Genomic DNA, 13,525 nt, shown 5'->3' on the forward strand with positions numbered 1-13,525 from the left:
AAACATTTTCTAAAACCTAAAATCTCAATTTAGACTAGATTGGCCAAAAGTAATAAATCTGGTAATATGAACACAAACTCCTATACACTACTCGTGGAAATGGAAGTTGGTATACTAGAAAACAGTTTGGCATTATAAAAAATCAGAATATTTGCTAACCCAATCAAAAAATGGGCAAAGGACCTCAGTGGACATTTCTCTAAGAAGACATACAAATGGCCGATAGTTATATGAAAAAGTATTCAACATCACTAGTCATAAGATAAGTAAAAATCAAAACCATAATGAGCTGCCACTTCACAGCTATTGGGATGGCTTTTTTTTAAAAGACAAAGGATAACAAGTGTTGGCAAGGAATGTGGAGAAAAATCATTTTCTACTGCCTATAGGATATTAAGCAAATCACTCAAAATCCTGTATTGGTATCATCTGTTTCTTTTCGTCAGCACTATCGTCTTCTCAAAATATATGAAAAGGATTTTTCATGCTAAAACATTAAAAACTGGTGACTATCTGTCACTATAAATCTAGCTATCAGATTTTCACCCTCTTTTCAAAGGGTTAGAGAAAGAACCCAAGATCCTTCTCTTTAGATTTCCAAGGAACTCTCTCAGAAGAGGAGAAAGCAGGAAGCATAACATCCATTATGTTAACTACATTTGGCTGAGTAATCCTACCAATAAATATAAAATGGTAAACCATTAATATTACTATAATATTATTAAAGCAAATAGAACACTAACTGTTTTAAATGACAAATATTATTAAATTGGCAATGAATTTAAACGGGCCTATACAAAAAATTGGTTGAAACTGCATTAAGAAGAAAGTAAAAATGTATTGGTCTATCTTTAATTGCATTCTCTTTTAGTCCTTTTGATTAGTTTCACCAGCTAAAGGTTATTTGTTTTATTTTTAATTCCCTCCATTTCTTTCCCGGCACAAAGACTTTGAAATCTTCCCCCAGAGGATTACATTCATTCTATATTATCAGTGCATTATATTAATATATTACATTACTGAATACAACTTATGCTATGCCATAAACTACAGATTTCTTGTTTGCAATGGCTAGTATTAGTCCCAACATTTTTCTATTAATGAAAGTCACAGTGCTTAGCAGCATGTGGTTCAAGAAAAGTATTTTCTCTAGTGCTTGCATATTATTTACCCTATTGGGCTATGTTACAGAGTCTTAGCTATCAATAAATTTTCTTGATGTTTAAAATAATGTTTAAATGTTATACAAAGTTCTTATGAAAATGACGTTAGCTTTTTTACCCATGCTGCTCTGAAGGATAAAAACTGACATTTAAAACAATAACCAAAGAAATTTTAAATTATATTTTAAGAATGTTCTTATCAGCAAGTTATAATGAAAATATGCCTGTATTTTAAATTTTTTCTATAGATGCTAAACAGATTCTACTATTTTCTTATTTCTTCGTGTTTCTTTTTCAATAATATTCACTTTTAATCTAGTCCTTTGACTATTAACTTTCTAAAAGAACAAAAGATTCTGAACTTTCAAGCTTCAACAATTTAAAAGTTTATTACTAGCTACTCATCAAATGACATATACCAAAATAATCCTTATATTTTTAAACCAACTTTTAAAAAGATAAAATATACTATGTATTATTGTAATTCATTATGAATGCTTTCAGTATTCTTATTATACAAGATTCAAAACAGAAAAAGCTTTAATGATCTATTCACATATTTTACCTTATTTAGATCTTCCCTTTCTTGTTGTAACGTTTTGATTTGTTTTTCATAAGCCTTGATTTGTCTAAAAGCTTCATCTAGTTCTTGCCTCACAGCATTAGCTTCTTCAAGTTGCTGTTCCAAATGACTCAGTTCTAAAAACAAAAGACAATGTTTCTTTTACTATTTGTATAAAAGCAAATGATTGAACCTAAGGTAAAACAACTAAATTTTTTTTTTTAATCAGTATTTTGAATTTGGTGTTAGGTCTACTGATAGACAGTGTATACCAGTATGACTCTTGACAAATTAAATGCTTATCAGTTCACTGTAAAGACGGTGAATTGCATATGCCAGTGTGAAGATGTGCAAAATTTATGTGCAGAAATGCCTTACAGATTCATTATGAAAAAAAAAACTTGCAAAAACAGCACCTTCAGACCAATTAAAAATTTAAAACAAGCAACAAGAAACCCAAACAACAACAACAACAAAAAGGCAAGTTTTACTGCAGTGTTGGTAAGCATCCTAAGGCTGATGTTAGTCAAATTACTGTGTAAGATGATTTTGATTCTAACAGGGTGGTTCCAAATCACCCAGTCTAGTTTCACCACTGTTTATCTGAAGAATAAACTCTGATTTCCAAAAAGCAAATACCTGAAAAACTCCTGATCTAAATCAATTCTTCTGTTTTTTGATGAAGAAACTCAGGGAGTTGAATAATTTGCCTAGTCACATTGCAAAATATGTATCAGAGACAAGACTAGAGCCCAGGAAATCTTGCACTGACTTCTCCACCTTACATGGTAATGTTATTAAATAATGTTTAACATTCTCAGATAAGAGGGGATATTAAGAAACAACAACATTATTGATTTTAACCTATGCCTTAAAATGTAATAAATTGATAGGAAATGTTCCTGGTATTAAAAGTAAACTAGGAAAGAACTGAAGTCAGTGATACAGAGAAATCTAAACAATATTCATTATCAGTTCTGCTCTGGATATTTTCTGTTCTTTACACATTATTACTCTAAGTCAGCAATACTCAACCTTTTTGGTACCAGGGACCAGTTTTGTGGAAGACAATTTTTCCATGGCCCAGGAGTCCGGGAGATGGTTTTGGGATGAAACTGTTCTACCTCAGATCATCAGGCATTAGTTAGATTCTCATAAGAGGCATGCAACCTAGATCCCTTGCATGAGCAGTTCACAATAGGGTTCACGGTCCCATGAGAATCTAATGCCACCGCTGATCTGACAGGAGGTGCAGCTCAGGCGCTAATGCTCACTCACCTGCCATTCACCTCCTGTTGTGCGGCCCAGTCTGCCGGTACCAGTCTGTGGCCCGAGAATTGGGGATCCCTGCTCTAAGTGACATCCCCAAACAAGTGACATGAGCATCCCTTAGGAACTTAGATATGGAGAATACCAAGCCCCAATCAAGACCTAATGAAGCAGAATCTATACAGTATCCTCAAGTCATTCATTTGTACGTTAATGTGTCTGAACCAGTGCACAAAGTGTTGTATACTGTTGAGACTGATGCTTTCAATAAATGAAGTAGTGTTAATATGTTAGTCCTAGTGGGAAAAGCAATTCACTTGCGTAGATGAAACCTGCAGTCTAAAAATTACTTAAATGTATTAGTGTATCATGCATTGTATAGTACTACATTCCATAAATAACCGGTAACAGTGCAATAAACTTACAGATTTCAAACTTACTTTGAAAGTATAGTTATTAATAGCACAGTTAACTTTTGAAGATGCAACGTTGTATTAACTGGTTTTCATAGTATCTGAACAGTATCAATTAAAGAATGCTTATGTGAATAAAACTAAAAATCATAGGGTATTTAATCTTAATCATGGTGTTTAGTCTTATATTCAGAAAACTGTATTTTATCACTTTATCAAATTTTGGCATTTCATAGGGGAATATTTCTATTTCAATTAATTTCTTTCAAACACATTTAAATATTTTCTAGTTCAAGTTTTTAACATTTTTAGGATTTCAAGAATTTCTTGTTTTTCTTTTTTTTTTTTTGAGACGGAGTCTTGCTCTGTCACCCAGACTGGAGTGCAATGGTGCGATACTGGCTCACTGCAACTTCCGCCTTCCAGGTTCAAGCAATTCTCCTGCCTCAGCCTCCTGAGCAGCTAGGATTACAGACACTTGCCACTACTATGCCCGGCTAATTCTTGTATTTTTAGTAGAGATGGGGTTTCATCATGTTGGCCAGGCTGGTCTCCAACTCCTGACCTCAGGTGATCCACCCACCTCAGCCTCCCAAAGTACTGAGATTACGGGCATAAGTCATCGCGCCTGGCCTGGATTTCAACAATTTCTAAAGTAAATATCAATTTACTTTTGTTATTTCTCATAATTAAGAGTAAAAATATAGCCTGTAAAGCAGCTGACTTCTGTCACTTTCTGGTTCATTTTAATTAAACTTTATGGTTAAGGAAAATCAATTTAGAGTAGCATTATGGTACATTTAGTAATCCATTCTGAGCACACTTTCTTTCTTCTACTTTTGAAGTGTTCTTCTCTAACATGTTCAATTTTTTCAGAAATTATTGTTACTGACTTATTTCAACAGCTCTGAGAAACAAAAAAATTCAGTATTTCATAAAATTTAAAAGAGTGTTGCTGTTGTCTAACTTATCTCCTTCAAGACAGAGACCATATTTTATATTTCTCTTCCATGCCATACAGCACCAAGAAAATAACCCCATATGTATGATACCTTCATTAAGTCCTCATTACTAACAAGTTGAATTTTACAGTCCTAAATAGCACCCGTGAGCTAAGAACCATTTAGTTGGTATCAGCTAACCCAGTTTCCTAGTACAGCTTTTTCATAAAATTTCCCTATCATATAAAGTTTATAACAGCCTTGATTTTCTACGTTATAAAGTTTATAACATGGGATAGCATCTAAAAGCTTTAAGGATATTTTTACTGATTTATTTCAATACAGTGTTAATTTTAGTTTTCACCACAGTCATTTCATTTTGGCTGCTTTGCAATGGAGTTGTTGGAGAAATACATGTCAAATTTCCCTGTTTTATATTTCAGACACTTTTCAAAAGTGAAAAAAGCTCAAAACATTCATTTAAACAACAGTATGTGAATTATGAGAAGTACAAAAGAATGTACTAGATTAAGAAGTGTTGGAAAAGATAACCCCTCCCCCAATATTTCACAAAATCCTCCATTATGGAGGGAAACACAGCACTCGTAATTTGGAAAACACAGAATGTTGCATTCCCAAAAGATGAACACCCCATATCAAGAAAAATCCAGAATGCTTTGAACTTTGGTCAAATGCTATAAAATGGGTAAAGCAGCAGAGCCTTTACTTTCACTACAACAAATAGCAAATATGGCTAAAATTCTGAAAGAAATCCAGAGACTATTAAAAATATCCAACACAATTAGCCATGACATTTAGATAAAGTTGTTAAAAATTAATTATAGTGAACAAATAGAAAACGCTGTAGTAGGCCGGGAACCATGGCTCATGCCTGTAATCCTACCACTTTGGGAGGCCGAGGCAGACAGATCACCTTAGGTCAGGGGTTCAAGACCAGCCGGGCTAACATGGTGAAACCCCAGCTCTAGTAAATATACAAAAATTAGCCAGGTGTGGCACACACCTATAAACTCAGTTACTTGAGAAGGGCTGAGGCAAGAGAATCACTTGAACCCAGGAGGCGAAGGCTGCAGTGAGCCAAGATCGCATCACTGCACTCCAGCCTGGGTGACAAAATGAGACTCTGTCTCAAAAGAAAAAGCTGTACTAGGAAACTGGGTTAGCTGATACCAACTAAATGGTTCTTAGCTCACAGGTGCTATTTAGGACTGTAAAATTCAACTTGTTAGTAATGAGGACTTAATGAAGGTATCATACATATGGGGTTATTTTCTTGGTGCTGTATGGCATGGAAGAGAAATATAAAATATGGTCTCTGTCTTGAAGGAGATAAGTTAGACAACAGAAACACTCTTTTAAAAAATAATAACGTAGAAAATCAAATGCAAATTGTGTGGCAGGCTATATGTGCTATAGGAACTGAGGTCAAAAAATGGGCATGATTAAAGCAGTATACAAAGTGGAACACTATAAACTGGAAAGGTGTTAAGACTGGAGCCAGCAGGAGGTTGGCAGAACAACCAAAACATTTCCCTGATCCACAAGATGGATATTTTCATTTTTCCCATTATGTAACTCTTCTGAGATGTGAAGAAACTTTACTTCTAATTATAATCAGTAAAAACAGGCTCCCTTATTATCAATACACCTATTCACAGGGGAGAGAGGGAAGGAGAGAGAGAGAGAGAGAGAGAGTGTGTGTGTGTGTGTGTGTGTGTGTGTATGTCTGTGTATGTGTTAAGTTTAGGGTTGGACAAACAGAAACAGTACATAGAGACACTTATCCCCAACCTCAAGGCAACATAAGAATCAGAGTTTCAAAAGTACATTATAGATTATAATAAATTTTTCATTTAGGAAACAAAAAAATCCTATTTTCTCATACAAAAATATTAAATGAGGTATGAACTTTTTATTAAAAAAATTTTATTTTTGTCTGCTGATACTCAACAAATATATATTTAGTGTCTGTTATACAATACTGGCAATAAGCTTGGCATTAGGAATGTAGTAGGAAAACCTACTATAACCTGCTTCCTAACCTTTAGGAGCTCAGAGTATGGTAAAGAAGCAAATATTAAAAAGAAGTTGTCAAAAATTATAAATTTGTTGCTTTTTTTTCCAGGAACTTAAAAATATTGGAGAACACTGCTGTTGGGAAACACAAGATAACCAGTCATTAATGGTGGGTATTTGTATACACAAAGACTTTGCTCAAGAAGTATCTGGAGGAATGACAGATTGAAGGTATTTTGGATACTTTTTTCTTCAGAGCCAAATTAAAGTTGGGGCTACTCATCAGGCAGGTCCTAAGGAGAGCACTCAATTTGTATTTTTTGTTAAAAAGGGAAGGAAAAAAGAAAGGGAAGGAAAAAGACAGTATGTGAAGGAAGTGGAGCATCACGGGGTGATTCAGTATGGCTGGAATCACTGGACAAGGGAGTATTAACAAGAGACAAAGCTCGAGAGGCAAATACATGCATAATAATGAAGGGCCTTGTATTAGAACTGAGAAATTTCTACTTTATCCTGCAGGCAATGGGGGTCCACTGAATATATTTATGTTGAAGCTGTGACATGAACAGACTTACATTTTTAAAGCTTACTCTGGAGACTTCAAGTTCTGGGAAGACGGAATAGATATATTTCCCATTCTTCCCATTAAGTATAACTTAAAACCCTAGACATTATACGTAAAACAAACATAAGACGACTCTGAAATGTGAAGAAAAAAACTTCCTCAGGACATTGGGACCTGATAAATAACGTAACGGTTGAGTTTTCTGGGGTTTCTTCTTGGTTCATATACCCCAGAATTAGAGCTAAAGATGATAACCCATAAATGACAACAGCTATAAAGAGAAAAAGCCCCAACAAAAGCCTGCTCTTTCTAGCCAAAGGATTAGGAAAGGGGTAGACCAGGAAGATAGAAAACTCATAGAAAATAACAATTCTACTTGAGATAAACATCACAGAAAAAAACTGGTCCCATGTCACCAATGTCAACAATGGACAAGTGCAGGGGGGCTACATTTCCAACCTCATGAGGCTATAATGAGATGCTCAAACACATCTGCAAAAGTGGTGTCAGAAAAACACTGGGTGTGGTTACTCATGCCTATAATCCCAGCACTTTGGGAAACTGAGGAGGGTGAATCACTAGAAGACAGGAGTTCGAGACCAGCCCAGGCAACACAGCAAGACCCCATCTCTACTAAAAATACAAAACATTAGCCGGGTGTGGTCCCAGCTACTCAGGAGGATGAGGCACAAGAATTGCTTGAACCTGGGGGATGGTGGTTGCAGTGAGCTGAGATCGTGTCACTGCACTCTAGCCAGAGTGAGACTCTATCTCCAAATTGGAAAAAAAAAAAAAAAGAGTGGTGTCACAAAAAGACAGGACATTAACCCTCACTGGCTGACAACAAGCCTCCCCTCACACACATTGTCAGTGGAAACCACACGGGAAACCTGGACTTCTACCTCCAACCTGGGTTGACTTTCGGATCCCAAGCATACTGTATTTTCAATCTCTATGTGGTTGGGAAAAAAATCTGCATATAAGTAGATCCACACAGTTCAAATCCATGTTGCTCAAGGATCAAGTGTATTTATAAATTTACAGCATATTTAATTTTACGTTAAAATAAATCATTTATAATAAATGTATAATTTTATAATAATTTTATGCTGCCTCAGCATCCATTTTGAATGCGGGTTTAGGTTTCTTGTTTCAGAGGCAGGGTTTAGTCACTCTTGATGCAGTTTCAATTCTACACCACACCCAAGGGGCTCAAGCTGGAGACATCTCTCCCATCTAGCAGACTGGGATCCTGCCTTCCAGTCACCTCCTCTAAAGGGACCATTCAAGCACTGGCTTCCAAACTTAAAAGTGACCTACACCCTATTCCCTAATATATACTGCTAGTTGCCATGCTCTCCTGGCTCAAGGCTCTCTGTCTCCCTGCACTCCCTGACCTCCAGGTGTGTGGCCTCCAGGCATGCCATGTGCCACAATGTCTGTAAGCACTAAAAACTCTTAAATGTTCACATTGAGGTTGTCATTGACGCTGTACCAGCAATCTGACTCCTGACTGCAAGGCTGCTTCAGAAAGGATGCATGCAGGTGGATCCCCTGCTAGTCCTCTTTTGTTCAGGCCTCTGGTGGCTGCTGGTGACAGTAGCCAACAGCTATGTTGACAGAGAAACAGCTAGTACAAGAAAGAAAGAAAGGAAAAAGAAGAAAACAAAAAGAACACTCAAGACTAATATCCTTCATGTCTACAGATGCAAAAATCCTTAAAAATATATTAGGAATGGAATTCAGCAACATATAAAAATAATTGTACACCATGACCACCGTTTACAAGAGGGATGTATGGCTGGCTCAATACTTTAAAATCAACCAATGTAATTCACCATATTAACAGGTTATTTTTTGAAAATCATATGTTCATATCAATTGATACAGAAAAAGCATCTGACAAAATTTAGCACCCATTAATGATTTTAAAAACCCTTAGAAATACAAAAACAGAGGGAAACTAATGCTTTTCCCCAAGATTGAGAAGCTAGAATGTTCTCCTCATCATTCTTCTTTAGCATAACATAGTGCTGCAAGTTCTTGCAATAAGGCAAGAAAAGGAAACAAAAAGCATATAGATCAGAAAGGGAGAAATAAAACTGTTCCCACCTGCAGATGACATGATTGTCAGAATTAAATATCCCAAATAATCTATTTTTTTAAAGCCCTCTTACAACTAATAAGGGAGTGTAGTAACACTGTAGAATACAAAATAAACATGTAAAAATCAACTATATTTCTATATAATAGCAATAAACACATGAACAATAAAATTAAAAATACAATACTATTTGGAATTGCTCAGAAAATGAAATTACTTATCATGATTCTATATATAATGGGTTAGACATCAACACAAGTTTCCTTTGGATAGTGCCAGAACATTACTGTGAATGACAGCAAAACGTTTTAAGATTGAAAAATTTAGCTCTTATACAGAGCTAACAAAGAAGCTCACAACTATTTTGGTGAATGACATAACAACTAGATTATTGATTTGAATATTTTACATCAATATCATCTATTTCAAGGCAGTTTTAAAATTAATTAGCAAGCTTTCAAAAGCTACTGCCATTCAAAGCCACATTCTACTATTAAAAAGAGAAGAGACAGGCTTATGAATAAGTTTTCCAAATCCCTATTGCCTCTCTGAAGACAAATCACTGACCATTCTAGCTGGTCTTCTGTTCCACTGCTTTTTTAGTGTCATACAACTCTAACGTAGACATTCAATGACACTCTTAATGTTACTGTTGGTACCAAAGCAAAGTCCATGATTCAGTTATCACGTTCCCAATCTATAACAACTTACTTTTGGAAAGATAAAAGTAACAGAGATTAGATATATAGATATTTCTTAGGACAGCCTCTTAAAAACACAAAAGAGGATTCACAAATTATGCTCAAAATTAAGATCTCCATATATTTAAAATAAACAAAGTGCTAATATGGCATTTTAAATAGTCACTTTTATAAAAGATGCTACATTAGATTATTTCTTCTCTTTTACTTATTTTTGCCTAAAACTGCCTTTCTGGAGAGGCCTGACCATTCTCGTTAAAACAGTACCTTCTGCTCTCTCTTCCTATCCCTCTACTTATTCAGATCATGTAATGCCTCTAAACCCTGCAAAAAACTGCCATTTCATTCTGAGTAAAAACCAAAGACCTTATGACAATCAGTAAGGCTCTACTGATCAGGCAACAAGCCCATTTCACCCCTTTAGTTCTCATTTCCTTCCATTCTCCCTGCTTGCTCATTCTGCTTCAGCCATGCAGTACTCTGTTTTACTGGAACACCTGGGACACATTCGATTTTAGAGTCTTTGTACCAGTCCTTCTGCTTGGAACATGTATTTTCCAGATAATTGTATGGCTAACCTCCTTGCCTTCTTTAAATTTTTGCTAACATGTCACCTTCTCAGGCCTAGCCCTGGAGCACTATACTTAAAATGATAAAATTCCTCATTTTGCACATCTGACTAATTCTCCTTATTCTATTCTTATTTTTAAAGCACTTATTACCTTCTAACATATTGTATCATTTACAAAGTTATATATTTACTGGTTTCTGTTTTCTGTCCTTTACCTAGGCCAAAGCAAAGATTTTTTGTTTAAAGTTGTTGTGCTTAAGTTGAATCCCAAGAGCCTAAAACAACACCTGCTACACAGCAGGTGCTAAATATATATTTATTGAATAAATGCAATAAATGAATAATAGGTATACAAACACCTGTCAAATTTAATTTTAATCTCAGTAATACAAGGAAAAAATAATTGCATAACAAATAAAATAAATTTTCTTGATGCCTGTATACATGCACTCTGCTTGTCTCTAGTGTCCTTCTTCACACCTTACTCACCTTTTCCTCTCCTCACAAATATGCTTTGCCAGAAAAATTCCAAAATGAACAGGCCTTCCAAAAAAGCCATCCTTATTCACAGAAGTCTGGGTTAGGTGATCCTCTATGTACTCTCCACGTATCTCCATTTATTTTTCCTGATAGCCTTTTCATACGTATTGCAATAACTGTTTATCTGTTTCCCAGACCAAAATGTGACCTCCTTGAGAGCAGAACCCATTCTTATTTGCCCTTCCCTGACTACCATGCAACTCACATCACATAACACAGACAGGTTCTCAATAGATGTTTTTTGCGTGAATAAACCATTTTTTAAACATTTCCTAAATTGAATTAGCAGTGAATCACAGATATTTACCTGTTACTTGTTTCCTTAGTTTTTCAATTTCTTCTTTTAAGTTTTTTATTTCTAAATCTTTGCTTGCTGTTAGTGGACCATCAACAGTTGAATACTGCAGAGCTTGGACAGTCTGTGTTGACTCTTAAAAAAAAAGAATAAATAAAAATATCACCATACTTCAAATTCTTAACACTAATAACACTGTATTTTTTGCAGAGAAATTCTTACACAATTTATAGAACAAAACATCTACTCACTGATAAAAAGCATGTGAATACGTAAAAATTAAGTCATAAAAAATCAGGCCAGGCATGGTAGTTCATGCCTGTAATCCCAGCACTTTGGGAGGCCGAAGTGGGAGGATCACTTGAGTCCAGGAGTATGAGACCAGCCTGGGCAACAGAGTGAGACCCTTTCTCTACAAAAGATATAAAAATTGGCAGGGCATAGTGGCACATGCCTGAAGTCCCGCTACTCAGGAGGCTCAGATTGGAGAACTGCTTGAGCCTGGAAGGTTGAAGTGGTAGTGACTCATGATCATGGCACTGTACTCCAGCCTGGGAGACAAAGTGAGACTCTATCAAAAAAAAAAAAAAAAAAAAAATCTGCTGCATATATATATATATATATATGAAAGAATCCACCTTCTAATAATTTTTGGTTTTAAATACTGTTGGTGTACTCTGCCAGTGAATCAACTACGTAGCTCCTTTTTCTCCTAGTAGGAACATCACCATGTGATAACTCAAAAGCCTGGTATGTCAGTCAGATGCTATATGAAGAACTGAATTGGGTTTACAAAAGGAGGGTTAGGCATGGTAATATACATATGCAGAAGTGCTGGCCTTCCAAATTTTATGTCTGAAAGTTGAGGCCCATCTACAGGTAACTATGGCTCAACAATTTAGCTAAAATATTTAGTTAAAATAGAAAATATTAATTTATCTTGCAGTTCTAATTAGAAAACACAAGGTTTTAAAGAACAGTAAGTCTATTGAGGCTTATTCCCAGATATCATCAAAAGATATGGAACAAAGAAAATATTTTTTACCATTTTACACCAGAAATGAAATTGCCCTTTGTTCTAAAATAGGTGTTCTGCTATTTATGGAGGGATTCTTACATAATAAGTCTCTCCCTTACCATAATTCTTTATGAGTTAGTGCAAATCATTACTGATTTGTGTGTGCATATGTACGTGTGTACTGATGGTTTTTACCCAGCATCTACTTATCTCTTCTTCCTTGTGAACCAAATTCAATTATCAGGCTACAGTGTGCATAGGCAAGGTGGGCCCAGTCAAAACTGGCTGGTTTAAATTAATCATAATAATTCCATTCCCCATTGCAAGTGTTGGTCAAGAATTAGGTATGAGACCTAGTTAGAACTTAAATGGTACCTTGAGAAGAAGTCCACTAGGGGGCTTCAGGGAGAGGTTTTAATCTCCCATTAAATGAAAGATATATGAAACTAAATGAATCTTTCCACTTTCTGAGTCTCTGGATATGTGCAGATCTGAAGATGGAACTCTTGGTGTACTCTGCCAATGAATCTATTTGGCTCCTTTTTGTCCTAGCTGGGAACGTCACCATGTGATAACTCAAATGCCTGGTATGTCTGTCAGATGGTATATGAAGTGAATCTGGTGTATGAAGGGAGGTCTTACCTTCCAAAGTTTACATCTGAAAGTTCCACAATATTGTGGAATCAAGGAAAGCCAAGAAATTAATAGGGCAGCTACCCCAAAATTGGCACTGAAACCATTTACTTCTGGCTTCTTAAGTGAGAAAATAAATCCTTATTATTTAAGAATTCTCACATCTGCAGCCCAAAACAATCTAGCTGATAGACTTCTCTCCAGTATAACCATCAGATTAACTGGCCACATCCTAAACTAGTGGTTCTCTACTGCCGGTGTACCATCACCTCATGTGAAGGGGACAGAAGGGGAGTCAGTTGTTGACACAGTACATGAGGAGACTGCTACAAGCATTTAACATCTGGAAACTCAGAATGTTCAGTATCTCAGAGTGTGAAACTCTCTCTCATGTGAAAAAACTACCTCACCCCAAATGCTTGTGGTTCACCAATTAAGAAATTCTACTATACACTTTGTCATTATCAATAACGGCATGGCCTCCAAAATCATCTCTCTTATCTGTACAGCTTACTACTCCAGGGACCACTTCAACAATTCTTCATTTCCACCACAAATACCAATCAATGTGTTCCCAACACTTTCCATTTTTTTCCTCTTTACTTCCTTACTTACCCTGGTTAGATTCTTTGGTCCATCACTGTTTTGCAAACACCTTCCATTTCTTTACCCTTCTCTCCTCCATTGTACTTATTCTAGAAGGCCCTCAATCT

General features: G+C 35.8%; 1 protein-coding gene across 11 annotated transcripts in view; it reads right to left on the reverse strand.

The window, feature by feature from the left end:
* The window catches only part of CDC42BPA (CDC42 binding protein kinase alpha), a 314,680-nt gene that overhangs the window by 129,532 nt on the left and 171,623 nt on the right, over positions 1-13,525 (reverse strand). For all 11 annotated transcript variants that reach the window (XM_033195253.1, XM_033195258.1, XM_033195259.1 and 8 more), the window contains exons 11-12: positions 11,174-11,296; positions 1,729-1,862 (exon numbers count right to left, since the gene is read on the reverse strand). In XM_033195253.1, the coding sequence (XP_033051144.1) occupies positions 1,729-1,862; positions 11,174-11,296 (257 nt within the window). The remainder of the gene's footprint in view (positions 1-1,728; positions 1,863-11,173; positions 11,297-13,525) is intronic.

This window comes from Trachypithecus francoisi, unplaced genomic scaffold (genome assembly GCF_009764315.1).
Source record: "Trachypithecus francoisi isolate TF-2019V2 unplaced genomic scaffold, Tfra_2.0 Lachesis_group5, whole genome shotgun sequence".
Lineage (NCBI taxonomy): Eukaryota > Metazoa > Chordata > Mammalia > Primates > Cercopithecidae > Trachypithecus > Trachypithecus francoisi.